Here is a 25,787-nt window from a genome sequence, read left to right on the forward strand (position 1 = left end):
TCTCAACAGCTTAACTGGTTTAGGAATCAAATACTTTAAAATGTACTGACATCCCTTTATAGAACTAGTATTGGCAAAGGGAATATTCTCCCATCTGTGTTAGCAGAATCCCTATGTGTTAAAGCCACCATCTGAGCTGACTCATGGCATGTCACCTGCTCATCGATGACTTATGTTCTGCCTGCCTCAAAAATGTTTTGACATGGCTACTACATGAACACAGTAGGGTTTGGGTGTGATTCCACTCTACAGTAATTTGGCATAGATCTTTCAAAATGTTTTGGGTTTATGGGTTAGAATTAATTAACTGTAACAATACTGGAAAAGTAACTGTTCCTCCTTCCCTTCTCTCAGGTTACAACGCACCATATCTCTCAGTGTATAGTGAGAATGCAGTTGATATCTTCGATGTGAACTCCATGGAATGGATTCAGACTCTCCCACTCAAAAAGGTAACTTCACATTAAAATATGGGCTCAGCACACTAATGAGTGTAGTGAAACACTAATGTGACTAGTTAGCTATTTCCCTAATCAAGCATTTTCTGACAATCGGTAATTTGGGATTTAGCTAAGAGGAGAAAAACTAGAAACAGAAGTCAAGCTGGTTACTTTTGTAGGTAGCTCAATACCATACTATTTTTGTCACATTTAGTTTTACTATATTGATAGGAGTATTGTCACAGTGAGCCACCAGGATATAACCTCAACGTAAAATGCCAGCGCCATCTTCTACTTCTGGAGCTCTGAAGGAGAATGCTGTCATTTTTTCTTGTAACTGCTTTTTACATAATGGTATGCATAATTTAATCCTGAGACAGCTCTCACATGCTAGAGAGGTGTGATTAAACTTAGAACCAAAACTGTTTAAGCCTCTCATGATTTAAAAATAAAGGCTTTATATATTCCTAATAAAATATGATTTTCCCTTTAATATCTCCCTATGATAACAGAAAGAATTTTTACAGGTATAGAACAATTGTCTTGCATAAGTGAAGACTATCATTTCATACAGATATATAGCTGTATCATCAATCAGGGGCAGGGTTTAGAAGAATATGTACAAGAAAGTAACACGTCATATTTCAAAATCTGCCTGGTTTTAAAGCACATCAGCAATGAAAACTCTTACAAATACTCCCACTTTATGTAAAGCACCTAAAATATGGCCCTCTGATTTGTATGTGGGCTGATTACATTTCGTTTTCCAGTTTATTTTTATCATGTGAATTTTATGATGTGTATGAAAGAATATGACCTTTGTGAAGCACAGTAATTAACTGCTCGCTCATAAACCCACCTGCTAAACTTTAAGGCCAGAACATTACCAGTCACTCTCTCTACCTCCATCCTTTTCCCATATCCCATACCCCTGCCCCTCCCCAGAGAAAATCACTGCCCTGAATATGTAGGTATCATTGCTTTGCTTAAAATACAGAATGGATATGGGGCATATTTAAATATTCCTAAACAGTTGTTTTGTTTTGTACTGTTCGGTTTGCTCGTTTTTGAGCTTTATGGAAATGTTATGTGTCATCTGCCTTGCTGTCTTCCTGCATACTCCAAGGTTCATCTGTGTTGTTCTCTGTACTGTGGATAGCCCATTGCTTTTTCACTACTATAAAAATATTCTTTATTTATTTATTTATTTATGATAGTCACACAGAGAGAGAGAGGCAGAGACACAGGCAGAGGGAGAAGCAGGCTCCATGCACCGGGAGCCCGATGTGGGACTCGATTCCAGGTCTCCAGGATCGCGCCCTGGGCCAAAGGCAGGCGCCAAACCGCTGGGCCACCCAGGGATCCCCTATAAAAATATTCTATTGAGAGACTAGATCACAGTTCATTTCTCTGTTCTCTGATTAGCAGACTTTGAATTGTTTTCCAGGTTTTGCTACAGAGAATACTGATGCCTGTGTCTTTGGTTACATGTGCAGGAGTTTCTTTAAATCACATGTCTAGGAGCAGAATTGATGGGGCACAGGGAATGCAGGGGTTCAACTTTACAAAATAGTGTCACTATTTTCCAGAGTAATTGTACTAGTTCATACTTCCCCCAGCAGTACGGAGGAGTTCCTGCTGACCCACATCTTCTCTGATCTTGCCATTCTCAGAGTTCATAGTTTTACAACCATTATATGGTCATAAAATTCTTTCCCATTGAAGCATGAATTTGCTTGTCCCTAATCTTTGTATGTTTATTCATCTCATTTTTGTTTATGTTTATTCATTCTTATTTCTTCTTCTATGAAAACCTAGTCATGCTTTTTGCTCCTTTTTCTATTTGGCTTCTTATTAATTTGTTGAAATTCTTTATATATTGTAAATACTGAGTTAGTAAGGGGTGGGGTAAATCTCCATTTATCACCTACCCATTTTGATTGTGTATTTTACTAAACATTTGTTTTTATAATATAACAATAACTTATTTTTTTACTGAAAACTTACTGTTATAATTTTTTTAGAATTTATTTAAGTTTAAGTTAGTTAACATAGTGTATTATTATTTTCAAGGGTTATTGTTACAGATTCTAATGTCATTATATGTATCATTCTTATCCTTTAAGCTTATCTTTTTTCTGTTAGGAAACTCTTTCCTAATTCAGGGTCATAAAGATAGGACCTTTATTCCAAAAGTTTAAAAGTTGTACCTGTTACATTTATGTCCTTAATCTCCATGGAGTTGTGTTTGATTCATGGTGTGAGGTAGGGACTCCATTCATCTACTCCATGTATGTGAGCAGTTGCTCTATCAGCATTTACTGACAGCCTTCCTCTCTCCAGGGATACACAGTCTCATCTCTGTCATATGTGGACTTATAGTTCTAACCACATTCGTAAAGTGGCTGCGTTGATATCTTCATAGCATAATTATTTAGTCACTAATGGCCTTAAAAAGTCAATTAAGATTTAAATATATTTCTGCTTTATTTCCCCCAGAATATTCTTCCTTTAAAATGTTCTTATTATAACTTTTTTGTTCAAATTAGATAACTTTATACCCATTTCCCATCAGAATTAATGTTAATCTCTTCTTGGTTTTCTGAGGGAGCCATATTTTGAAGACGAAGGATTAAATGGAAAGGCTCACTAGTGTGTGCTTTCTAAATAGGCCAGAAATTTTATTATTTCATTTGAAGGTTTTTGAAATACTAATTTTATTTTATTTTTTATTATTTTAGGTTCGACCCTTAAACAGTGAAGGATCATTAAACCTTTTAGGGCTGGAGACAATTAGATTAATATATTTCAAAAATAAGATGGCAGGTAAGAAAACATTCATTAATGGGATAGCTTCCATGGGAATGTTCTCTCTAAGCTGACTGCCTAAGATAATCAGTAAGTGACAGAGACCAGATTTAAACTTGGGTTTGTCTTATTCCAAAGTCTATGATCTTGGCTACTATCATACTCACCTCAATGTATTAGGATAAATGTCTGCACAAAAAGGCAGTCCGTTTAATCTTGCATAACTGTATATACAAAATACTTGTTTCTGACCTACCTGTTATTTTCTGTGGAGTACTGAGTCAAGTCAAGAAAGTATAGTTGAATGTATCTTCTGTACTCTTGATACTATAAAACCTAACCCAAGGTATGGCTCTAAAATTGTGAAAACTCATCAAGAGTTCTGATCGGGAACTTTAGGAATACCTTCTACCAATGCCTAGGGCTTCAAGCTTCTGAAGTGCTTGTGTTGGCACAGGCAAGGACCACAGAGAGGCAGGTTCAGGAGCAGCAGGAACAGGAGCCCCTGGGATGGGAGCTCTAGAGAGGACAAGGACCGTGTTCACAGTCACTGCTTGCCTTGCAGTTTGTAGCCAGTGTCTGCTCTTAGAGCTCTGGAGGTTACTGGGTTTACAGGCTGAGAGGTCCTACATAATAGGGGATATTCCACCAAGATTTGAGAAGGGAGATTCAGGATTTAGAAGTGATTCCCACTCAGTGATGGATTCACTGTGAAGCTAATGACACTTGAGCTTTACACTTCTCATCCCTAAGGGCCTGCACTTACTTTTGCATCTTTTTCTTAGAGGAAGTCCAGGTATTTGTGTAGGATTGGCTCCACCCTGTTCTCATGGTGTATGGCTGTGATGATCATAGAATATGTCCATGTCCCGGGTCGAGTTTGCAGGATGAAGCCTTTTTCCTTATGTGTTCCCCATGCTCTCAGCTTTCTGCCCTGAGCTGGCAGTGGAGGCGGAGCTTAACAACAGAAGACCTGACCGAATTTCAGCAAAGGTGTCCTGTCCTCGGGAGAAGGAAGGGGCCCCACTCCCCAGAGGCCCTTTCTTTTTCTCTGTCTCACTCTGTCCCTCGTCTCTCAGGGACTCAGAGTGCTGCTGTGCCTCCTGGCTATCACCATAATCCACCCAGACCTGCTATGCACTCACCATTCTCAAATTCCAAAACTGTGTTTCCCACATAGTTAAGAAAGCAAGCTGATGAAGCTACATTATTTCCATACGAGAAGAACATTGCTTTCCACTGATCACCTGCCCTGGCTTGCTTGTAGGCTCCTGCCCTCCTGCTTTTTCTCACTTCAGCTTTGTGGCTGGTGCGAATCCTTTTCTCCCATTCCTTATTTAGAGAATGGCTTCCATTGTGTTGTGTGACTGCAGCTGTCTATTTGATTCCTAGAGCATGTTCAGAAATTTCAGCTTGTCTGGGAAGCCCTTGGCTGACAGTTTTACTGCTAGGTATTAAAATTGAAACTGGATGCAATACAATTAAGTATCATCACCTCCCCAAGATTAGAAGAGTAGAAATAGCAACAGTCTAACCTTTAGTGAAGGAAGCTGGTGGGAGCATGAGATTTTGTTCTTTCTCCACATCTGGCAGACTGGATCCTGCAAAGGAAATGTTTTATTATGTCAAAATAATTTTAGTTACCATTTACATGAATAATTTACCATTTCTGCCTGATTGCTGTGCAGCTTCACAGGGGGGAGCTTTCTAACCCCGTAAGCCTTGGAATCAGTGCTGGAAGGCAGGAGAAGACAATGTAGAGAGATGGGGCAGGGGAGCTGCAAAGGGACAGGACACCCAGGCAACTGTGTTTTCCTTTTTTTCCACTAAAATTGTACCATTTTATGTTAATAATCAAATAAAAGTGAAACTATACTTTGTAAGCTATGTTTAATTTTCTTATATCCCTGTTTACATATGTCCTGGTTTAAATTATTTACTGTATCAACACACAGCTTTTAAAAATGAGAGTTATGTAGGTCCTATGACTGAATTGTTGGTACTGTCTTGGAGATTAATGGATGAAAAGCATTTTAGGGCTTTAAAGAACATCACTCTTCTTCATATTTTTTTAACAGAAGGGGATGAACTGGTGGTTCCTGAAACATCGGACAATAGTCGGAAGCAGATGGTTAGAAACATCAACAACAAGCGACGCTTCTCCTTCAGGGTCCCAGAAGAGGAGAGGATGCAGCAGAGGAGGTGGGTGCGCGGCTTGTGCTCCCTGTCTATGAGTGCCGGTGCAACCTCAGGCCTACGTGGTGACAATACTGGTATTTGATGCGGAAGGCAGACTTGCTCTCTGAAAATCTGTCATGCATCTCTGGTGTCAAAACTGCAGTAATGAATGTACTTCTCAGTGTAATTTTAATTAATACTCTCCACAATGTGAGTATGCATTGGATTAAAGTACTGTATTTTAATTCATTTCTCTGTGTATGTGAAATACTTACAATTTTCTAAATATGGGCCTTTGTGTAATAATATAGACAGAACATATCTGCATGTAGTATACCTGTATAGTCTGTGGAACTTCAGATTATTCTCTTTATGAGCAAACAGCCTAAAGACTTATAGTATTCCCAATCACATATAAAAACATCTCTAAAGTGTTATCAATTATTTTAAAAGACACACATAAGATGGTCAGAACTATCTGTAAAACAGAGCTTTGCTGTGTCAGTACTAAGTGAACCCTCTCCCATCAAAATGCACAAGATCTTTTATTTAAAACAAAAGTTTCTAAGTAAAGTTTTAATTGAGTGTATTTTATTATTCTGTCCTTATTGAACATGACTTCATGGTTTTATTTTTGTGAACAAATAAAGGATGCTTAATATTTTTCTAAAGTGATCCAGATAGATCACAGAAAAAGTATCTAAACAGGTGTTTTATCTTACAGAGAGATGCTACGAGATCCAGAAATGAGAAATAAATTAATTTCTAACCCAACTAATTTTAACCACATAGCACACATGGGCCCAGGGGATGGAATACAGATCCTAAAAGACCTGCCCATGGTAAGAGAAATGAAGGGGGAATGGGAACGTGGTTACAAGTGGGACAGAGGGGGAGAAAGCATACGTGTATGCTGAAATCCATATGCAGACCAAAAAGGGTATGTTAGTATGATGATGAGACATTTGTGTCCATACATCACAGTATGTGTAAGGTGCATGATGATATATACCTGATGAGAAAAACTCGGCATTTGGGCATCTGAGTAACCAGACAGATCCAGTTCTTGCTTAGTTACACACCCCATAAACCTGTCCTATATCCAGACTTACTGCCAGACTTCGAGAGGATCTGAACTGAGATTCAGAACTTGCTCATCAAATCTCTTAACATTTCACTATGTTTTAGCAATTCCACACAGATATCTGCACCCTCCCCCCCCTGTCCCCCCCCCCCCCCAGAGAGCCATGTTAGGTTGGTCAGTAATGGTCACCCCTGTTGCCTGGCGGGGCAGTCAAATTTTCCTCCTCTGCCCAGTTACAGACAAGCCGCCTGGTCCATCTTACACACGGAAGTACAACATAGGAAAACTTGTTTTTCACTTGAAGATTAGATTCTTGGACCCATTATGTTAAGAAAGAATATTAGTGGAATTAGCTAATTTTCCAGGCTCTGTTTATACTTAACATTTCAGTATTACGATACCTCAGCAAATTATTGAAACTTTAATAGGAGCCTCTGATCACTGGTGGTAGCATTAGATCTGTGAGTCTGGACCCAGAGCTCTTTCTAAGGGAGTCTGTCTCATTGCGCACGTTACCAGCTCTGCCGTGACAGGTAATGCAGGTGTCCATCACTGACAGGAAAAAATGCTAGGTAATAAGTTTAGTGTGCAGTCACATTTTCTGAAATAACCATTAAGCTTTTGAAGATAGTTCTGCATTTGTTCCACGGGAAAAAAACAAAACAAAACAAAACAGCCATTGAGTCTGAGTTCCTCTTTGTAAGTATCCCGATCAACCAGTTGACCCTGTTTATGAACATATACAGTGCTCTTCTTGTCCCCACCAAGGCATCCCGATGACCTGGTGTCATCCCTCCTATAGGGAGTTCAAATCATTAACAAGAGCCATTTATCCTCCCAGAATGGAGATTTTCATTAGCTGTGCCAGATAAATAAAGCGTGCAGAAAGATTACACATAGTAATTAAAACTAAGTAAAAAAAAACTAAGTCCAACCATATTAAGTATTGAACTGTTAGACATACCTATCATATTTAAAACTTACACTGGTTTTTCATCTATTGCCTGGGAGTGAGATTTCAGATTTCTCCACTCTTTGCCCATTCTGAGCATGTGTTGAAAGTCCTCAGGCTGCTTTTCCTTTATTCTCAAGGAACATGACATAATGTTCCATACAGTCCAAAGCCTCTGTCATTTGAGAGAGAATTTTTCCATTTTGATAAACGTTGGAAATGTGAATAGCTTCTGTTTGATTGCTCAAGTGTTCATGTACAATTTTAATGAAAGTTTTTTTAATTTTGTTGGTAAATGGTTTTTCAACACCTGATATGTTTTGGAGGGACACAAATCTCAAACATGAATATGTTGCAAAGCAACATATCAACAAATACAAAATTATTTCAGTAGTTAACAAAGTTTTAATAGGTATTACCCTTTTTAAATTAAAATTTTTTTCATTTGTGTTTCATTTTGGTACACCAAAAAAAAAAGAAAAAGAATATACACAGTTTTTTTTATCTTCTGTATTCCCACAACAAAATTATAAAGAATTTTTCTAAAAAAAAAAATAATAATTTTTCTATATATTCTATTATGTCCCAGAAATTACAATATTTTCCTTAGGGTGAAATAGTTTCAGGATTTCATAAAATATTCCTCTGCTTGGTAGTCTTCTGCCATCAAGTGAAAAACCAATTGCTAATGTTCCAAAATTTTTTCAGGCCTTCATATACAATAAGATGTAATCACCATACACCCTGCATGAGCACCATAAAAAGAAATGTCAGGTTTCCAACATTATAAGGACTTGTATCTCAAAGCATCATCCCTCCTTACTCCACTGTTTCTCCCTTTCCCCTTGCCCCTCCCACCACGTAAAGTAAAGGAAATCTCTCTTTTATTTATGTATATTTTATTCAAAGTAAGGTCTGGTCTTAATCACTGAGTACAGCAAGCTCCAACAGCATCTCCCAAAGATTCTCCCCCACCTGACTCCAGGACACATGGCCTTCTGTGTTGGCCTTGTGTCCCCATTAGGCCTCTTGATTTTTAGCACTCCGTGTCACCAATTTTGCTGACCCGACAACTGCCTCATTAGCTCTCTTTGTCATTGATGCAAGTGCCTCTCTGTCCTAGAATGAAGTCCAGTTTTTAATGTTTCTTCCATCCCTTTCTTACCCTGTAAGCACTTTTGTATTTCCAGGACAAGAAGTTGGTATAAATTTTTTAAACCAATTTCTTTGCCTTAATTTTATTTTCACCTGGCCTTCTTCCCTTTACTAGCAGGGGACGTACAAGCTGGGGCTGTTTCTAGGCACCCATTTCATGACCTAACCAATATTTTTGATATATGGTCCAGCCAGCCCCATGCTTGTCTTGGGGTAGACACTGGTAAACAACATGATAGTATGCACATCTGAAAAAAATTAATTGTATGCATGCATGTACCTGTGTGTCTATATGTTTATTGAGAAATGTGTGATGTTTTATTATGTTCTTAGATTTTAATCTGTTCTTTCCACTGAAATGTAATTATCTGTTTAAAGAACTGTTTCCAAAAATTAAGATAAATTAAATTCATCTATCATTTACATATGTAAAAAGAGCTTTCAGATCCCAAAGTTACATGTTATCATCGTGCAAAGAGCAGCATGTACCGCAGACATTTTTTTGTTTTACTCATATCAGTTCTTTCCTGGGAAATACCTGCGAGCTTAGAGAGCTAATGGTTGTCTTCAGAGGCTTTTCTCTGCACTAAAATGATACTGAGAGAGGGTTGTTTGCCTCACGGATGTTCAAGAGACCATCAAGATGAGGGAGTCCTCCTTGCTTCCTTCTCTCTCCTGAGTCAGATATGAGCCCTCCTCACATGTGTCTTACTGAGAACACACGCAGTCAGTACGAGCAGCTTGCAGGACTTGAAGGACATCCTGCTTTAGCTTCTCCATTCCTTGTTGTCATTATTTTCATTAGTGGCTGCTGGCAAGAGAGGGCAGATTTTTCTCCAGTTGAATCCAGAAATACTATTTTACCTCCAGAAGATTTATTTTTGGCACATGACATTGTGCCTTTTTTCCATCCCTAACATGGTTAACGAAGACCGCGTTTCTAGCTTGAAGATCCCTGAGAGCTCTATCAAGTAATACTGCTTCTTCAGGTCAAAGTTGCTTTGACATCACTAGTGTGTTCTTTTTGGAAATCACTTCCAAAAGCACTGGCTCATTCACATCTCTAAACTTAAACCAACATCTCATGTAAGAGTTTTTTTTTTTTTTAAGTCTCCATAGTTTGCAAGATTTTGTTAATAAGCAAAGCTAGCTCATCCCAGCTCAGAAGGGCACATGTTCCGCTAGCCTTCCCCCAAAAAATCCTTCCCCTCCAACTCCTGAACCCTGAAAATGCCCCTCAGAAGGCGGCTGGGTGTTGAGTGACAGCTCCCAAATTACTCAGAAGTCATTCTGACTGAAAAACTAGAGTCCTCCACGTGAAAAGCTTTTTTCGTATCTTTAGTATTACGTTCTTTTATGTTTTAATACACCCAGACATTGAAGGGCAGATTTTTTTTCATGTTAAAAACAAACATGTCCTTCTGGATGTCTGAGTGGAGACAGGCTCTGAGAGGTCCACCTGTAATCAGGCTCTTCCTCACTCACTCACTGCTCCTGTTGGGGGAAAATCAGATCAGTGAAAGCAAACACATGTCAGAGCCTGTAAATACCAGGAAATGGTTTTAGGTTTTTGAAGAAACAGTTTCATAGCACTTCCAGTGAGAGGTTGGTTTTAGGTTTGCTGCTTGTTAACTTTCTTGCTTTTTCTGTCCTTGTTATTGGTATGTTTTTGCCATATTTTGATTCTATCACATAAGAAAATACTGAACTAAACTCTGAATGTCTCCTTGCACCTCCCAGAGTCCAGTTTCTGCTCATTTAATGATAGTAATAAAAGACAATGATTTTATAAAATGAATGATCTTTTGCACATCGGCTGTTTCAGTTACTGGCAGGGGATTAAAAAATTTAACTTTCTAAGTGAAAGTATTTCATTTAGGACTCAGTTCTGATGTGAGATATATCATTTCTTCTACATGCATGCCATGTGAAATGTCATATATAATCAGTGAATCCATTTTCATGACCTTGTTACCTTTTTTCTTCTTTCTGTTGTTTTGATAGCCAGGCTTCCCTTATCCATCCCCAAATCATCACTCCGGTCTGATCTCCTCTCCGATCAACTTTGAGCACATCTATCACATGACTGTTAATTCTGCTGAAAAATTTCTCTCTCCTGATTCCATAAACCCTGCATATTCCCCGTCTCTGCGCTCTGTCCCCGGTACACCAAGCTTTATGACTCTGAGGGTATGGACAGCTGAGTCAGGTGTTAACTCCACTAACCGTGTGTGGACCTCCTATACCTGGCTTGATAAGTAACACTGCTGAGGGTGGTGCATTTTGTGACTGACTCTTTCCTTTGGCCTGTTTCTCTTTTGCCAAACCTCTGTATCCTCCTCCTACTCTTCAAGCTCTAGCTCGTTTCTTCTTTTGAGGAAAAGCATGAAGACTGGGGAGGATTTCACTTTTAGTTTTTAAACAGTATTGGAGAGTTTTTTATGTTTAATAGATGATTTCCCCATCACAATTTTCCCTTTACAGATACCATCGTTAAAAATAGCCCCTGCATGGGTCTTTATTTTGTTTAAGCAAACAAAAGAGGTCTCCCAGAATATCTTAATTTTTTATAGCTCATTAGCCTAGAACCAGTTCAACTCAGAGAAAATTTTTTCATTTAGTGGCATTGAGGTCTGTGATAGGGCCTAGCCACAGGCCTTCTTTCCACAATAAACCCCTTTTTGAAAAGCTTAAAAATCTCCCAGGTAAAAATTATAATAGTATTAATGAGTAACAGGAAAATTTTTTAAAAAAAGATAATCTCACTAGTCGAGGTGCTGCTATACCTTTAGTTTCAGCCAGGATCCAAGAGATATGACAACTAAATGAGAAAACAAACAGAGTGGCTGCATTGGGAAGGACTGTGTTCTCTCCTCTCAGCCCCTGCAATTTGGCCTGACATCCTGGAATCCAGTGGCCTTGCCATGGCTGGAGAGCTGGTGGCCATTGAAGCAGATTACCCATGCTTCCCTCAAGAAATACACGCTTAGCTAAGTCCTCAGGAACGTTTTCTCAAGTTCACTTTACAAACAAGACATCGGATTCCGTCATGTATACCCATGTCCCACAGTGCCCCTGACTTACTAGCAAAACAGTAGCACCAATTTTTTATTTGCATAGAAAACTAACCATAGGGTATGAAGTTTATTTTTGTGTTTTTGTTTGTATTATGAAATTACCCTAAATTATGTTTGAAAAGTCATTGACATTAAGCCATAATGTCATTTAAACATCTTATTTAACAAAATAAGATGAACGATGATAAAAACAAGCCTAAGTTTGCCTGGTAACATTCATTGCAGGGAGTGCATTCCAGAGGACTATTGTCTAAATTAATCAGTCAAGAATTTTTCCAATGAAAGAGGACAGAGATGTCCTGTAAGTCAGTCCTCTGCAAGTAAAAACAGTCGTCAAAGTTTTCCCCTGATCTGAAATGTATTTGCGCTCAAAAAAGCCCAGCAAAGCTGGTTTCCTGTCACTTTAGACTGACGTCAAACTCCAGCTGAATGAATGGTAAACTGTTCCATTGTGGGTTTTTTCTCACAAAATATTTCTTCTGTGTGTAGTCTTTGATTATTGCACAGCTGGTATATTTTTACAGGCTTCATTTAGGCCATTTATTCTAGGCTAGGTTTGTTCTATAGGAAAGGACGCCCCCCAGGTATCTTACGGTTTACAGCAGAAACAATAAGAACTGGAAGGTTGAAACTGATCTTCCCATCTCTTTTGATCTTTCCTTTGCTGCACTGTTTGCCTGTCACCGTGTCTTAGAGGGTTGCTTCCCTACGCCTGAATGTTAAAATGCTGGTGCTGTTTCAGTTTTGATCGTTTTATTTTCTTAGAGAAAAAAAAGGGGGAAGCATTTGCTTTGAACAAATAACACACTAAGAATTAAGTGGACTTTGCAGATTCGATATGTGAACCAAAATGGCAGTGGTTGGCTCTGCGGCCCACCAGCCCACTAACTCAGCTGGCGTGGCTGCTCAGAATGTAGGATCTGGAGTTCTTCACGCAGTATTAGTGCGTGTTTCCCTGATTGCCAACCTTGTCCTGACGTTGGTTGTTTTGACACAACCTTCTCTCAGGAGTCAGCCAACCCTCTTTCTGGTCTCACAGGTTTGGGTTCTCAGCCAATTTCAGATAGCTCTTACTAGTAGCCTCCTCTCTCACTGTGTATGACTTCCAAGGTACCAAGTGGCCCACTTTTCTACCTGGAGCCCCAAAACCATTCCATAATGTGATAGAAAACTTCCCAAACCAGAGTTGCCTGGTGAGATTGCTTTACCCGGTTGTGGTTGTGCCAGATGTGCCACAGTGCTGCTCACACAGCACATTCTGTATCATACTGTAAAACATCTGCTGGAGAAAAATAGACTCTAAATTGAGTTTGCTCCAAGTGGGCTCATTCTCTTCAGCTAATGGAGTCATCCTAATAAAAATCTCATAGTATGTAGTAAATGCTTTGTCTCATTATCTGCAAATGTCCGTGTAATTCTGAGCTTCGCTGTCACTTCTAACCACGTAACTTTAACTCACTGTTCTCACAACAAAGAGTATTCTTATTTGCCAATAACCATCTCAATCCATACAAGGATGAGCACTTATCCTTGACTGGGGTGAGGTTTGCTTCCATTCGGGTTCAGTACTTATGGGGGCAGGAGGGATTATATAGTCTCTTCCTTGTTCTGTATCACTCTGGTCAAGATCATCTCTTTGCTAAAATGCAAGTGAAAAATAGACATCTCTGCTGAAAATCACTCTCTCTCTCTCCGGCTGAAGAGTTTTCCTCTGTGTTTTGTTTTCAGAACCCTCGGCCTCAGGAAAGCCGGACCGTGTTCAGCGGCTCAGTCAGTATTCCATCCATCACTAAATCCCGCCCTGAGCCCGGCCGCTCCATGAGCGCCAGCAGCGGCCTTTCAGCAAGTGAGTGCTGCCCTGGGTGCCCCTGCTCTGGCCTCGTCCATGCATGCATGCTCTGGTGGCCTGCTGGGTAGGGGGCCAGGAAGCATGGGTGCACTGTGTTTAGCAAGTGATCGTGGGGTCCTTTTCGAGTTCCCGGTCCATCCTGGAGACAGATGCTTAACACCTCAATCTGTAGTGATAGATGCCCCAAAGGAAATCAACAGGGCACCATGACAGAGTAACAAGCAGGGGACTATTAGGGGTGATTCACACTGAGATTCATTAGGAAGGTCACGGGCCTACCCTAGGGTTGATGCCATGTTTTAGTCACTTTTGATTGATTCAGAGGTGGCCAGTGTGGCTATCTGGTGTAGTGGTCAGGGAGTGACCCCAAACATAAAGCACAAGTGGTATAGGCAATGGTCAGATCAAACAGAGACTTGCAGAGCAAGCAGAGACATTTTTATTAGAAATACAACAGGAAGCCTCTGAAAAATTTAAGCATGGAAGGACCTTTATCCAATTCACATTTTTAAAAAACCTCTCCGACTGCCAAATGGTGACTGGATACAGGGCAAGAGCGGAAGTGTGCCTCCTGGTGGGGCTCAGAGTGGCCAGCAGGAATGACAGGGCCTGGGGGACAGCAGTGGAGGAGAAAGGAAGGCGACAGGGAGACACTCAAGGGTGAAAACAGTGAGGCTTGGCAGGGCATTAGTTGTGGGAGGTGAAGGAGATGGAAGAGTAACAGGTGACCCTCGGTTTCCTGTGGGAGCAGTGGGTGCCAGGGTCTGGAATGGCTGGCAGGACATGAGGAAGGAGACCGGGGACACATGAGCAGGATGGCACTCGTCATTCATCCAGTGACCATCCAGGAGACAGCAAGTCTTCTGCTGGGGCACCGGGGCACTGTCATATGCAATCGAGCACCTGCTTTCAGGTGGCTCGCTTGCCGTCTTTGTTGGCAGCTTCTTTCCTTCCACCCCGAACCTCGGCACTGCTGGTCTTCTACTTCACACAAAGCCCTGCGCTCAGGGGCCATGGAGAGAAAACTCTGCTCCACACTGGGCTTGTCCCCCTATAGTCAGAACAACTTCAGGGGCCGGGGCGTGGGGGTGTCAAAAGGTACTGTTTGTCACAGGAAAGATTCAGGGATGCTAGCAGTTGCCAGCCTCAGAATAAGAGGAGCGCAGAGAGGCAGTATTTGGTCATGACAATGAAATGTCTCGAGTCCGCTGAGATCTTTGGGAGTTCCTGGATCACAAACAGCGAGCTAGATTGTTAGACAATCGGCACTGCTTCTGACTCGGGGAAGACTATTTGTAGCCAAGGGCTGCTTTTCTGTCCCTTTTGCAAAAGTAGCTTGACATCGGCCTAGAGGTTGGAGGTTGTACGTGCAAGGTGCCACCAGAAGTGCATTCCAATTGTGTCAAGCATAACCTTAACAAGACCTCTCACCATGCCCACAGCTGGTCTCTGGGCACACGAGCTCACATTCAGTCCCTCGGTCAGAAATCGTATCTGTTGCCTCCCGTCCTTAAACAGTAGATATCTGAGAGGCAGTCTCCTGCTGTGGATCCAGTTTGTTGTGTCTGCAGCAGACGTTGGAGTCAACCCTGCTCTGTGCTGCCTGTTGCTTCCAGGCCCTGGCGATACAGAGATGGGGGCTAGTATAGTAGTGCAGAAAGTGGTACCCTGAAACTTAGATCGAAACAATGATCGGGGGTGCCTGGGTGGCTCAGTCAGTTGAGCGGCTGACTCTTGGTTTCAGTTCAGGTCATGTTGTCAGGGTGATGGGATGGAACCTGCTTGGGATTCTCTCTCTCCTTCTCAAAAAAAAAAAGAAAAGAAAAGAAAAACAATGATCCTTGATCATCTCTGTCCGTTTCTAAGGATCAGGGATCTGGGAGCGGCTGAGCTGGCTGACTCATGTCAGGGTCCCCATGGCTGTGGCTGGAGCGAGAGCCAGCCAGCCTCTCGTGCAGCTGTGGTTGGGGACTGTGTTCCTTACTATGTAGGCCTGTCTCTATGGTCCCTGAATGTCCTTGTGCCGTGGTGGTTGCTTCCCCCAGAGCAGATAGACAGAGAGGCAGGTAGATGGAAATGGCAACATTTTTATAAGCTCTTCTCTGGGGAGACCTCACCCCTCTGTGGTACGCTGTAGAGTCCTCAGACTACCGGCAGGCGTAAGCCCCCAGAGGGGAGGCTCCCATGCATGGGGCTTTCAGCATCAACTTCTGACCCTTTGTCATTGCCTCCTTAGAGCATCGCTGCCCTGGGTGCAGGGCCCTGACAGTGAAAAATCTAGCCAGTTGGAAAAGTAATAACCATTTTATTTTCTTTTTATTAATGGTGGCTACATAGATAGTGGATTTACATTATAACTAAGTTTTCAAGATTTGAGATGCAAAGAGAGTATTACAGCATTAACAGTTGTGTATAATCCCTGCTCCAAATATATATATGTATACACACACACATGCACGCACAAAAAGAATTTGCTGTATAATACGTTACATTCCCAGCAAGATCTGGACAACACCCACAAACAGATCAGTATTTATACAGCCAAATTCATGACTGGTCATGCTGTAAATAGATAAGCTCTGTAGTCAGCCTCCAATTAGCTCAGATTAGGTTTGCCACCGCATGAGTTCACATCAAGCTTATGAAAACACTTTCCGTCTTCAGGGCTTTGGTTTTATTGAACAGCAGGTAAAGATGGGCCCTGTAATGGAAGGCTGTGAAGGGCCCGGGGCCGCCACCTCTCAGGAACCCATCAGGGGTGCTGTCCTTGAGATCCTTAGGGAGAAGGCCCTCCCAGGAATTCCAAGGGGCTTCTTCTGTGTCAGGTGCCACCTCCTGGCTTTCAGAAGAGTCCAGGTCATGTGAGAAGTTTCCAGAAGGTTCCAGAAGGACAGCCAGCTGCGAGAGACACAAGAAGTAATAGAGAACCCTGTTGTCAGTCTCCACAACCAGAAGCACAGATCTTTCAGAGCCAGAATCAGGATGGCTTCACGATGCAAAGTGGCTCCGTTCTGGTCTCCCCGAAGAGAAAGACCCACTCCTGTCAGCCGCCGACTCACAAGGGAGCCTCGCCTCTCCTGAGGTCATGCAGAGTCAGAGACCTTGCCGCCCAAGCCCCAGAGCCATCAGCCAGTGCTCCTTAGAGGAGCCTGTGCCCAAGGACATAGTCTCAGCCAGGACTACAGTCCTCACACTGTCCCCAGGCCCCTTCTGCTGGCCTGTCACAGCAGCCTTGCTTTAATGTGTTAAGATTGGAGTGGTCCAGTGTGACTTTTCTTTGAAAGGAACATTCCCAAAGTTCATTCTTAAAAAAAGTATACATCACGGAGGTGGCATGAATTTCTTGTGTTCTGTAAATGGCACTCGAATGAAGGCAAGGAGATAGTTAAGAAGGTGCAGCCTGGAGAGAGCCCCCCACGAAAGTGCACCTTGCACTCTTGGGAGTGTGGGCCCCACTGGGCACTTTCTGCCCCTGGGGTGCAGGCCCCACTGTGTGCCTTCTGCTTCTGGGGTTTTCCATGTACCCGGGGCTAAGCTGTTCCCATAGAAATCCCATAAAGCAGAAATTAGGCATTATCTACAGGTAGAAACAGAGACCCAGGTAAAGAAGGTACTTGAAGTCACATGGTTAATAAGCAGAGCCACAGAAGCCTCTGGTGCTTCGGATGTTCTCTTCAGAATAACAAACTTTTATAAAAATGTACTGGATAGTTTCCGTAGCCCTGAGGCAACAGGGAATTGGGATGAGTTAGCCTTTGGGAAGGTGGTGACCCAGGGGCCCAGAAGAGCCACCTCCAAGGAGCGACGAGCACCCTCATGGCAACCATGAAGATCAGTCAGTGGCTAATGAGTGACCCCTGCAGCAAATGGGGTGCTGGGGGGGCAGGTTCCAGGGTGCAGGAGGAGCCCCCCCCCCCCCCGAATCCTCCCGAGAGGTTCCAACAAGGAAGCCTGAGGTTCTGCTGCTGTGGTTCAGCGACAGGTCCAGGCTGGGGCATCTGTAAGCTCCCCAACACGGGACAGGGGTGACTCTGGACATGCGGGGGGCCTAGAGCACATTCCAGGCTGATAAAGACTTTGTGTCTTCATCGTCATGAGGTGCCTGACACAGTCTTCTTTGATGCTCTTACAGAATTCTTAATGTAAAACCACTAGATTGGGATTTTTTTTGAGGGGGGGGATTTATTTTTCAACCAGCAGCAAGTGAAAACAGTCATAATCTGTATCTTATATGGACAAGTCAGCAGTCTTTTCAGTCCAAGTGGTTTTAATATGGAAGCTCAGCAAGATTAAAATGTTTTTTAGGAAAACTAAAGAAGAAGGAATGGGACACCTGGGTGGCTCAGTGGTTGAGTGTCACCTTTGGCTGAGGGCATGATACCAGGATGCTGGGATCGAGTCCCACATCGGGCTCCCTGCAGAAAGTCTGCTTCTCCCTCCCTCTGCCTGTGCCTCTGCCTCTCTCTATGTCTCTCATGAATAAATACATAAAATCTTTTTTAAAACAATACGGAATACCAAGAGCTTTGAACAAGTAGGAACAATTCCCCAGTATTTCCAAGGTTTTTGTCTCCATCCTCCTCCCTCCAAATGGTGCTGGTCCCTCCTTTAGGTGCCCCCACTCTGACACTGAACCAGAGTGTGATTTTCAGGAAGCTCACCTTTTGTAGCCCAGGCTTCTGGGCCTGCGGGATGGATGCAGGATAGAGATGCTCTCGGGTTCCTCACTCTGTATGCAAATCCTTTAGCAGTAAGGTGCTGGGTGCTCCAGGACTTAACAGGCCTCAAGAAGGCTGCCCCTCACCGACTGGCCCCCCATGGGTTACCGGCTCACCGTCCCCCCTCCCCCAGGTCAACACACTTGCACAGGGTGTTCTCTTGTCCACCTGTGTGAGGTCTGACCTCAGTGCTGTCCCGTAGGGTCATCTGCACAGAATGGCAGTGCATTAAAGAGAGAATTCTCCGGAGGAAGCTATAATGCTAAGTGGCAGCCCATGCCCTCCCCATCAGAGGGCTCCTTGTCTTCCGGAGGCATGGACCAGGGAAGTGACGCCCCAGCCAGGGACTATGACGGAGAGGTGAGTGGGGTGTGGGCAGAAACTGTCTGGTCTGGAGAAGTCCTGTGTTAAACAGATTCACACACTCACCGCAGTGATGCCACCACCTTAAGAATGGCCTCAGCTGCAGTGAGGGCAGGTTTGGGGAGGCCTGATGTGGCCAGTCACCCAGGCTACACACTGCAGTTTTGCAGAGATGTTCTAATAGCTTTTGTGTGAAAGTGACCCACATTTCCAAAGGCCTGCAGGAAGGGCTGTGAACGCTTGTCATATTCCATGCCCTTTATTGGGCTCAGAAAAGGGACCTTGTTACTGACCGTGGACCGGTCACACTCAGTTATTTGCTCTAGGTGCCTGCAGGTCACCTGTGGGGGGCAGCACTGAGCCCATGCCAGTCCTTTGCTTCTTACTACTGTCTTCTCTGGCCTACAGGACTCGGATTCTCCGAGGCACTCCACAGCTTCCAACAGCTCCAACCTCAGCAGCCCGCCCAGCCCAGTGTCACCTCGGAAGACCAAGAGCCTGTCCCTGGAGAGCACCGACCGTGGTACCTGGGACCCGTGACCCTGACCGGCTCTGGCTCCTCCCTCTGCTGCCCTGTCTCCACGTCAGTCCCCTACCCCTGCCCAGAAGGCCCAGGGCCTGCTGCAGGAGCAGAGTGGGGGCTCGGGACAGTGACATAGTTCTTGCAGCCCCTGCCCCACTCTGTGCTGCCCTCCCCCCACGCCCCCTCTGCCCCCACCATGCTCCCTCCACTTAACAGCAACAGCCCTAAAGGCAGACTCACTGAGCAGCTTCGAGGACTATTGATTCCATTTCCTACACTTAGAGTTGCTTCCCATCATCGTGTCCCCTCCCCAAAGGTAGCTCAAGTAGACAGAGGCCCGGCAGATCTGTTCCCACTGCAGAGTCGTCCCGTCGTCCCCACTGCCCCCGGGCCCTGCACCCAGCCGCCTGTCCCCCCCCTTCCCCCCCCCGCCGCGCCCCCTGCGCCCACAGCCAGTCAACCTGATCGTTGCCAGTAAATCCTTATCCACTACAACAGTGCATATTTTACTACAATACAGAGTTTAAGTACACAAATGTAGAGGTTAAATACTGAATGTACATAGTAAAAAGCATCTTGTATTCAACAAAGATGGATTCCTATATAAGAGAGAGATCATTTAATTTAAAGAAATGTGTTGTTTCTTGTCTGTTTTCCAGCTAAGTGGTTTCAAGGGTAGGAAGGCCTCACGCTGATGTTCGTAGACGTTCGTAGACATTGGTAGCCGGAGAGGGAGACAAGACAGTTCCCTGTGGTCGGGCCACAGTCCCCCGGGGGCTTCAGGAAGACATTCTGAAAGCCCGTCTGGCTTCTCTGGGCTGCGGCCTGCGCTCAAGGCTTAACCTTGGAAGCTGCCTTAGGGGCAGCAAAAAACACTTCCACGTCTTTCACTAGCAGTAGAATTCAAACCACACTCCTCGGTTTTTATTGTATTTTGTTATCTTCTGCAGAAGAATGTAGAAATGCAGTCTTGTCACCTCCCGAGTCCTTCCACTGAACACGCAAGGGATGGCACGGCCTCCGAGGGTCCTTACCCAGGTTCCTGGAAGTGCTTTCCCCCGGGCTAAGCCCCCCCCCCCCCCCCCCGCCGGGCTCCTGGGGAAGCCTGAGTCTAATTACCAAATAATAGAAAACCTGACATGCAAGAACTTGAACAGCCTTAACCAAATATGCTTTCCCACCCCTGGGGGAGAACAGAACTGCTCCTAGAGCCGGGCAGGTGGGGCCGTGGCAGGTGCAGCCGTGGCCCTGGCCCTGGCACTACGGTCCGGGCGCCTGGTGGAGCTGCTGCTGTTCGAACCACCCAGGAGGCGAACGCACAGCCCCAGGGGCTTCGGATCTTCCCGAGTAGTTCATCAGTTAAGCACATGAGCAGAGAAAGAAATAAAAGTATCTCATGGAAGTGAAGAGAATCTGGCTCTCTTACTTTTTATCTAAATTTTTCCTAGAACTGGCAGCAAGATTTCCTTCTCTTTTTAAACCGCAGTTCCCGAGCACCGTGACCCCCGTGGCACATAGTCCTCTGCGGAGCTGGGACCCGGTCCAGGCTGCCGCTGCTCTGAAACATGCCCGATGCTCGGTGAGGGAACAGAGGCCCAGTGGAGGCCACCGCGCCCAGACTGCTGACGGTTTGCTGCACACAGGGCACGAGCCACCACACAGTTCTCCTCTCTAAATCTTTTGCTGCGGGGAAAGACATGTCATGTGAAATACCCCTGGACATCCCTGTGTCAAGGACCAGGCCATGAGTGGTTCCTGCCCTGGGACCCAGTTGCCCTGGGAACTCAGCACTTCCCAGCAAGGACAGAAGCCCCCAGCCAGTGGCTGCCTCCCACCCTCCCGACCCTCCCTTGACTCTCACTTCCCTCCCCGGCCTCCCGGGCCAGGGGTCACAGGACTCTGCACTACGGCATTAGTTTGTAGCTTCGACAACTACGTGAATTGGTGTGGCCTATAGGTGCTCATTTTGTAAAAGATGCTTTTAGGGTCAAAGTGTCACCCTCCCTGCGGTCTAGACAGCAGTTCAGGGAGTCACCACAGGGCACAGAAGAGAGACCCTAGAGGCAGTGGTGACCCGGGGACCTGCACCCTGGCACTTCCGCGTCTTCCCTCGGCAATCTGAGGCCGTGTAGGTCAGTTCTGAGCAGGACAAATTCCAACAGCTGTCCTGTTGGGAACAGGGGGAAACACTGCCACAGGTGATAGTTTAGGAGGGCGGGTCTTCCTGAGATAATGATCCTTCAGGGCTTAGGGCTTACCCCACACGCAGATATGAAGCAGTTACCCTCAGAAGCTTCTGAGAAGAAGGATCTGAAAAGACAGGATGGCATCCAGGGAAACAGAGGGACCATTCAGAGGGCTCAGGAGGAAGGACTGCTGCCTGAAGCCCTCCTTTGTTCTCTTGCAAGACCTTTGAAAAATGCATATGGCAGCAGGAACACATTTCACAGTAGGAAGGACAGATCAGTGGGGCATTTCTGGAATAGTCTGTATGTATTGGTATTTTGGTGCTATGTCCAGCCAATTTGTCTATCCTGGAATTCTAATTTAATCTCGTGTGCTTTGGGTATAGAAAAATCATCCAGCATACACAGATCTCTTTCCTTTTGCCAAAAACAAAAGCCTTCCTCCTTGTCAAACGATTAGTAGATTTCACGTTTGTAGTTCCGGGCACACGCTCCCCCTTCAGCCAGGCAGGCCAGTTTCCGGGAGCACAGTTTGAAGGCTCGGAGCAGGAGATGCACAGGCCCCCACGCTTCTTGTCCCCAGGCTTCTGGGACAAATCTGAAATCCCCGTTCTGTTGACAGCAACAGCCTGTCATTCCTGGCTGGCTCTCAGCCTCTCTGCCTTCCATATGGTTAGAGTCATGTCATTTTGTTACTTAGTGGCCACATCTATTTCTGTGGAAGACAGGTTGCATTTAAACCGACTCTGGTGCAGCGGTTTGGCGCCTGCCTTTGGCCCGGGGCGCGATCCTGGATACCCGGGATCGAATCCCACGTCGGGCTCCCCGTACATGGAGCCTGCTTCTCCCTCTGCCTGTGTCTCTGCCTCTCTCTCTCTCTGTGACTATCATAAATAAATAAATATTTAGAAAAAATAAATAAATAAACCGACTCTCCGGTATCTGCCTAGGAGAGCCGGAGGGGGCGCAGGCAGACATCCCAAGCAGCCCAGTAGGGCCACGTGTCAGCCCGTAGTGGTGGTCACGAGCCCTGTGGCCTCCCGGCTGAGCGGGACCCTGAAAGCTCCCCATCCCGGCTTTGGCCGGAGCGGCACTCTCGGCAGTGGTCGGACCTGGCCGCTGCCCGGGTCCACAGGGCCCTGCGCCCCTGGCTCCCTGCCCGGCCCAAGTTCGTACAGGTGAGCTGCAGGACATTCCACTGAACCCGTCAGGCCTCTTTCCTTGTTAGGACTTTAATGATCACTCAAGTGAGATCCTCTGCAGAGTCCTGCTGGAGAGGAAGGCTGGCTTGCACGGGCGCCGTCCCCCTTGGCGCAGGCTGGCCCCGCCCTCCTTCCCAGGGAGGACAATCACCACACACAGGAGCCACGTCACTTATGAGGGCCGCTGAACAACAAACCTGGAAATTTCATGAAAACAAAATGACCTGCCTTTTTATTTGATAGTGTAATATCATTTATTTTATAAATTTTTAGGGTTTTTTCTCATTGTAATATTATTGTACAGTTTTGCATGGCCTAGGTGTAATCATTTTTTTGTTTAGAATATAATGCTGACAAATGTGTGTATGGAAGGGAAAAAGATGCTTTGGCCTCTCTTCTTTATTGACTTTTATTTGGTTTTACACCATCAAAGTCTTAGGGAGGTTTATAAGCAATTCTCTGCTACCAGACAATGGTGTGGATTCTTTTGCACAGAAATATTTAAGGTGGGATAGTCAAAAATGTAACAAGACTCCTCACCAATATTTTATGTTGGTATCACTTAATATTAACAGAATTTGATGTATTGCAATAAAACAGGGAACTGTTAGACCTGATGGTCTTGTCTTTCTTTCCCTGATTGCAAGGTCTGAGCGATGGAGGAAAGGTGACTGACTCCTCATCTTGCTAGATCCTGCCTCCTGTCGTCCCCGTCCTCATCCCAGCGTGCTCCTTAGCCTGCAGAAGGATGCGGGATTAGTTTAACCAGGGACTTTGCAAGTTCACCCTGTAGCTCAGGTAAGGGTGGCTGTGAACGAGGCCAGGCCTGTCAGCAGCCTCTGTGGCCCCCTCCGCATGCACCTGCCACGCTGGGACCCCCTGTGCGCCCGGGTTTCCGCCCCAGCTGTCACTTCTGACTGTACAGACCTGGGGGCTGCCTGGTGTGTCCGCTGTGCTTGTGATCCTGAGTTGGTTAGAATGGCACATCTGGGGACACCAGGCAGCCTCAGGGCCTTACTAAGGAAATCTGAAGCCCCTCAATCCCCCGCCCCCGGTCCTGTTCACATGCAGCGGACAGCAGCTGATGTCCCTGGCAGATCCTGGGTATTGCCACATCTGACCCTCTGTCTCACCCAAGGGGCGCTATGCTCTGGGGGAGCTCCAGGCTTTCTGTAAGAGGCCGGTGGGAGGGTCGGCTCTGCGGGCTTACGTGGCCACTGTGTCCCCAGATGACTTGCCCGTAGACAGAAGGCCCCACATGGCCACAAATTGCAGTCTGCCAGCCCTTGAGTAGTGGAGGGGGAGCTCAGGCTGCGTGTCTGGTCTCGTTCCAGACCTGGGTCCCCGGCGGCCTGCCCATCATCCCGTGGGCTCTGAGCCTGCCCCATACGTGCCCGCCCTGACAGCCACAGAAGGCACTCCTTTATAAACACGCAACCTCTGTCAAAAATGCAACAGCCTCCAAAAGAGCCTCGACAGCTCCGGTGCCAGGCTCCCAGCTGCTGTCACTGAGACCAGCCCAACCCCTATCCTGTCGCAGAGCCGTCTCCCCATGTTCATCACTGCCTGCTGCACACCCACTGGGGGGCTGCCAGCTGTGAGGGCCCCACGGCAATGCTCACAAATGCCCAGGCAGAGGATTCAGCTTGCCTTGGGAAAAGCCACAGCCCAGGGGGTGTTGTCCCTCAGCATGGCTGTCCCCTCAGATGCAGGTGGGCAGACCCTGTTGGCAGGGGTCACCGCCGTCCCAGCTAGCTCTTCCGTGCATGTGATGGGGTGGGTGCCTCCCCTCCCGGGCCTCCCCTCCCCACCAGGGATCAATCTGGGCCCAACAACCTAGGGTGTGACACCGGTCTCGAGCAGGTCACAATCAGCCCAGCGCCCTTTACGAGTAGAAGTCACACCACAATTCTAGGAGAGTGGGTTTTATGTTTTTTAATATTGAAACAAATCAAACAATTACAAGAATTGTACAAAAATGAACAGCCTGTGGTGACCCCTCGGGTCTAACCAGGTGACTTCTGCACATTCACCTCCTTCCACAAAAGCCCCCGCCCTGGAGCAGGAAAGAGGGGCCCTGCACACCGATCTCTGGCACAGACTGCTCCTCCCCGCCCTAGCGGCGGCCGCAGATCTCCAGAAACTTCCACTGTCCAGAGCATTGAGCCCAGCCAGCGAGCAGGCCGGGCCTCACGAGGGGAAGCATACTTGCCGGCACCGCTCGGAGCACAGGCAGAGGAAACACACACCTCATCCCAGAGACACGCAAGCCTTACCCTCTACGAACATTCGGTAAAATCTAAAGGGGCTTCTCTATTTCTGGTGGCAGGGAATCCAAGGGCTCCTCACGTTCCCAGGAGGAGAACCACCATTACAAGGAAAAGGGGGAAACCTGCTGTCTTCACTCATTTCAGAGGCTAAGCGCACACGGAGCAGACCCCAGAGGAGCCAGGGCTGAGACGGCAGTCCAGCTGTGGGAGGTTGGGGTGCCGGGGACAGCTGGGAGGGTCCGGGCGCCAGGGATGGTTGCGGGGGCGCCGAGGACCCCAGGGGGCAGCCCGGCTACTGCTGCTCAGCCCGCTGCTTGCAGTAGTTGCTGTAAGCCTCCTCGAACATGGACTTGCAGGGGAAACGGGCCTTCAGCTTGGAGCAGATGAGGAAGGAGCCCCCCATCTTTCTGTGCAGGGAGTAGGTCTCCTCAGGGGGCGGGACGAGCCGGTGCTTCAGCATGATGGGGATCAGGTTGTGGATCTTCTCAGTGGTACTCTGCGTGCCAAAGTCAAAGGGCTCCTCCGAGGCAAAGGCCTCCCCCAGGATGAGGATGGCATCCAGGTGGGCGTCCTCCATGGCCTGTGGGGTGTGGCAAGGGGTGAGGGGGGGTTACCCCGGCACGGAGCTCTCCCACTGAGTGGTGGTGAAGGCGAGGGGAGGTTAAGGGCGGTGTGTGATTATTAAGGAGACTGATGAATGGTGGGTAGGGTGGGGTTGGGGGGGAGGTGGGGCTGGGCCAGGGGGAGTCCTCAAGGACACCAACACCTCTCATCCATTCACAAGTCAGGGTTTGGGGAAAGCAGCTGCTGCCCACCCTCCCCGTGCGAAGTCCCATGGAGCCCCGGAAGCCATGGGCCGCTGACCTTGACCTCATAGCCAGTGAGGAACTTCATCTCTATGGACTTCCTTAGCACCGCCTCCCTGTCTCTGTCGGCAGCTGCCCTGATGATCTGGGCAAATGGGAGAGGCAGTGAGTGGCAC

General features: G+C 46.1%; 2 protein-coding genes across 12 annotated transcripts in view; one reads left to right on the forward strand and one right to left on the reverse strand.

Moving 5' to 3' along the window:
* The window catches only part of CDC42BPA (CDC42 binding protein kinase alpha), a 327,675-nt gene extending 304,523 nt beyond the window's left edge, over positions 1–23,152 (forward strand). For 6 of the 10 annotated variants that reach the window (XM_055323638.1, XM_055323632.1, XM_055323630.1 and 3 more), the window contains 8 exons: positions 355–452; positions 3,182–3,266; positions 5,327–5,450; positions 6,151–6,268; positions 10,622–10,807; positions 13,423–13,540; positions 18,464–18,621; positions 19,033–23,152. In XM_055323638.1, coding sequence (XP_055179613.1) covers positions 355–452; positions 3,182–3,266; positions 5,327–5,450; positions 6,151–6,268; positions 10,622–10,807; positions 13,423–13,540; positions 18,464–18,621; positions 19,033–19,164 — 1,019 coding nt within the window. In that variant the 3' untranslated portion in view covers positions 19,165–23,152. The remainder of the gene's footprint in view (positions 1–354; positions 453–3,181; positions 3,267–5,326; positions 5,451–6,150; positions 6,269–10,621; positions 10,808–13,422; positions 13,541–18,463; positions 18,622–19,032) is intronic. The other 4 variants (XM_055323639.1, XM_055323634.1, XM_055323636.1 and 1 more) reach the window with 1 other exon arrangement.
* Positions 23,153–24,455: 1,303 nt separating this feature from the next.
* Positions 24,456–25,787, reverse strand: part of COQ8A (coenzyme Q8A) — a 37,824-nt gene continuing 36,492 nt past the window's right edge. For both annotated transcript variants that reach the window (XM_055324039.1, XM_055324040.1), the window contains exons 14-15: positions 25,670–25,756; positions 24,456–25,385 (exon numbers count right to left, since the gene is read on the reverse strand). In XM_055324039.1, coding sequence (XP_055180014.1) covers positions 25,098–25,385; positions 25,670–25,756 — 375 coding nt within the window. In that variant the 3' untranslated portion in view covers positions 24,456–25,097. The remainder of the gene's footprint in view (positions 25,386–25,669; positions 25,757–25,787) is intronic.

The sequence above is a fragment of the Nyctereutes procyonoides genome, unplaced genomic scaffold (genome assembly GCF_905146905.1).
Source record: "Nyctereutes procyonoides isolate TBG_1078 unplaced genomic scaffold, NYPRO_anot_genome, whole genome shotgun sequence".
In the NCBI taxonomy this organism is placed as follows: domain Eukaryota; kingdom Metazoa; phylum Chordata; class Mammalia; order Carnivora; family Canidae; genus Nyctereutes; species Nyctereutes procyonoides.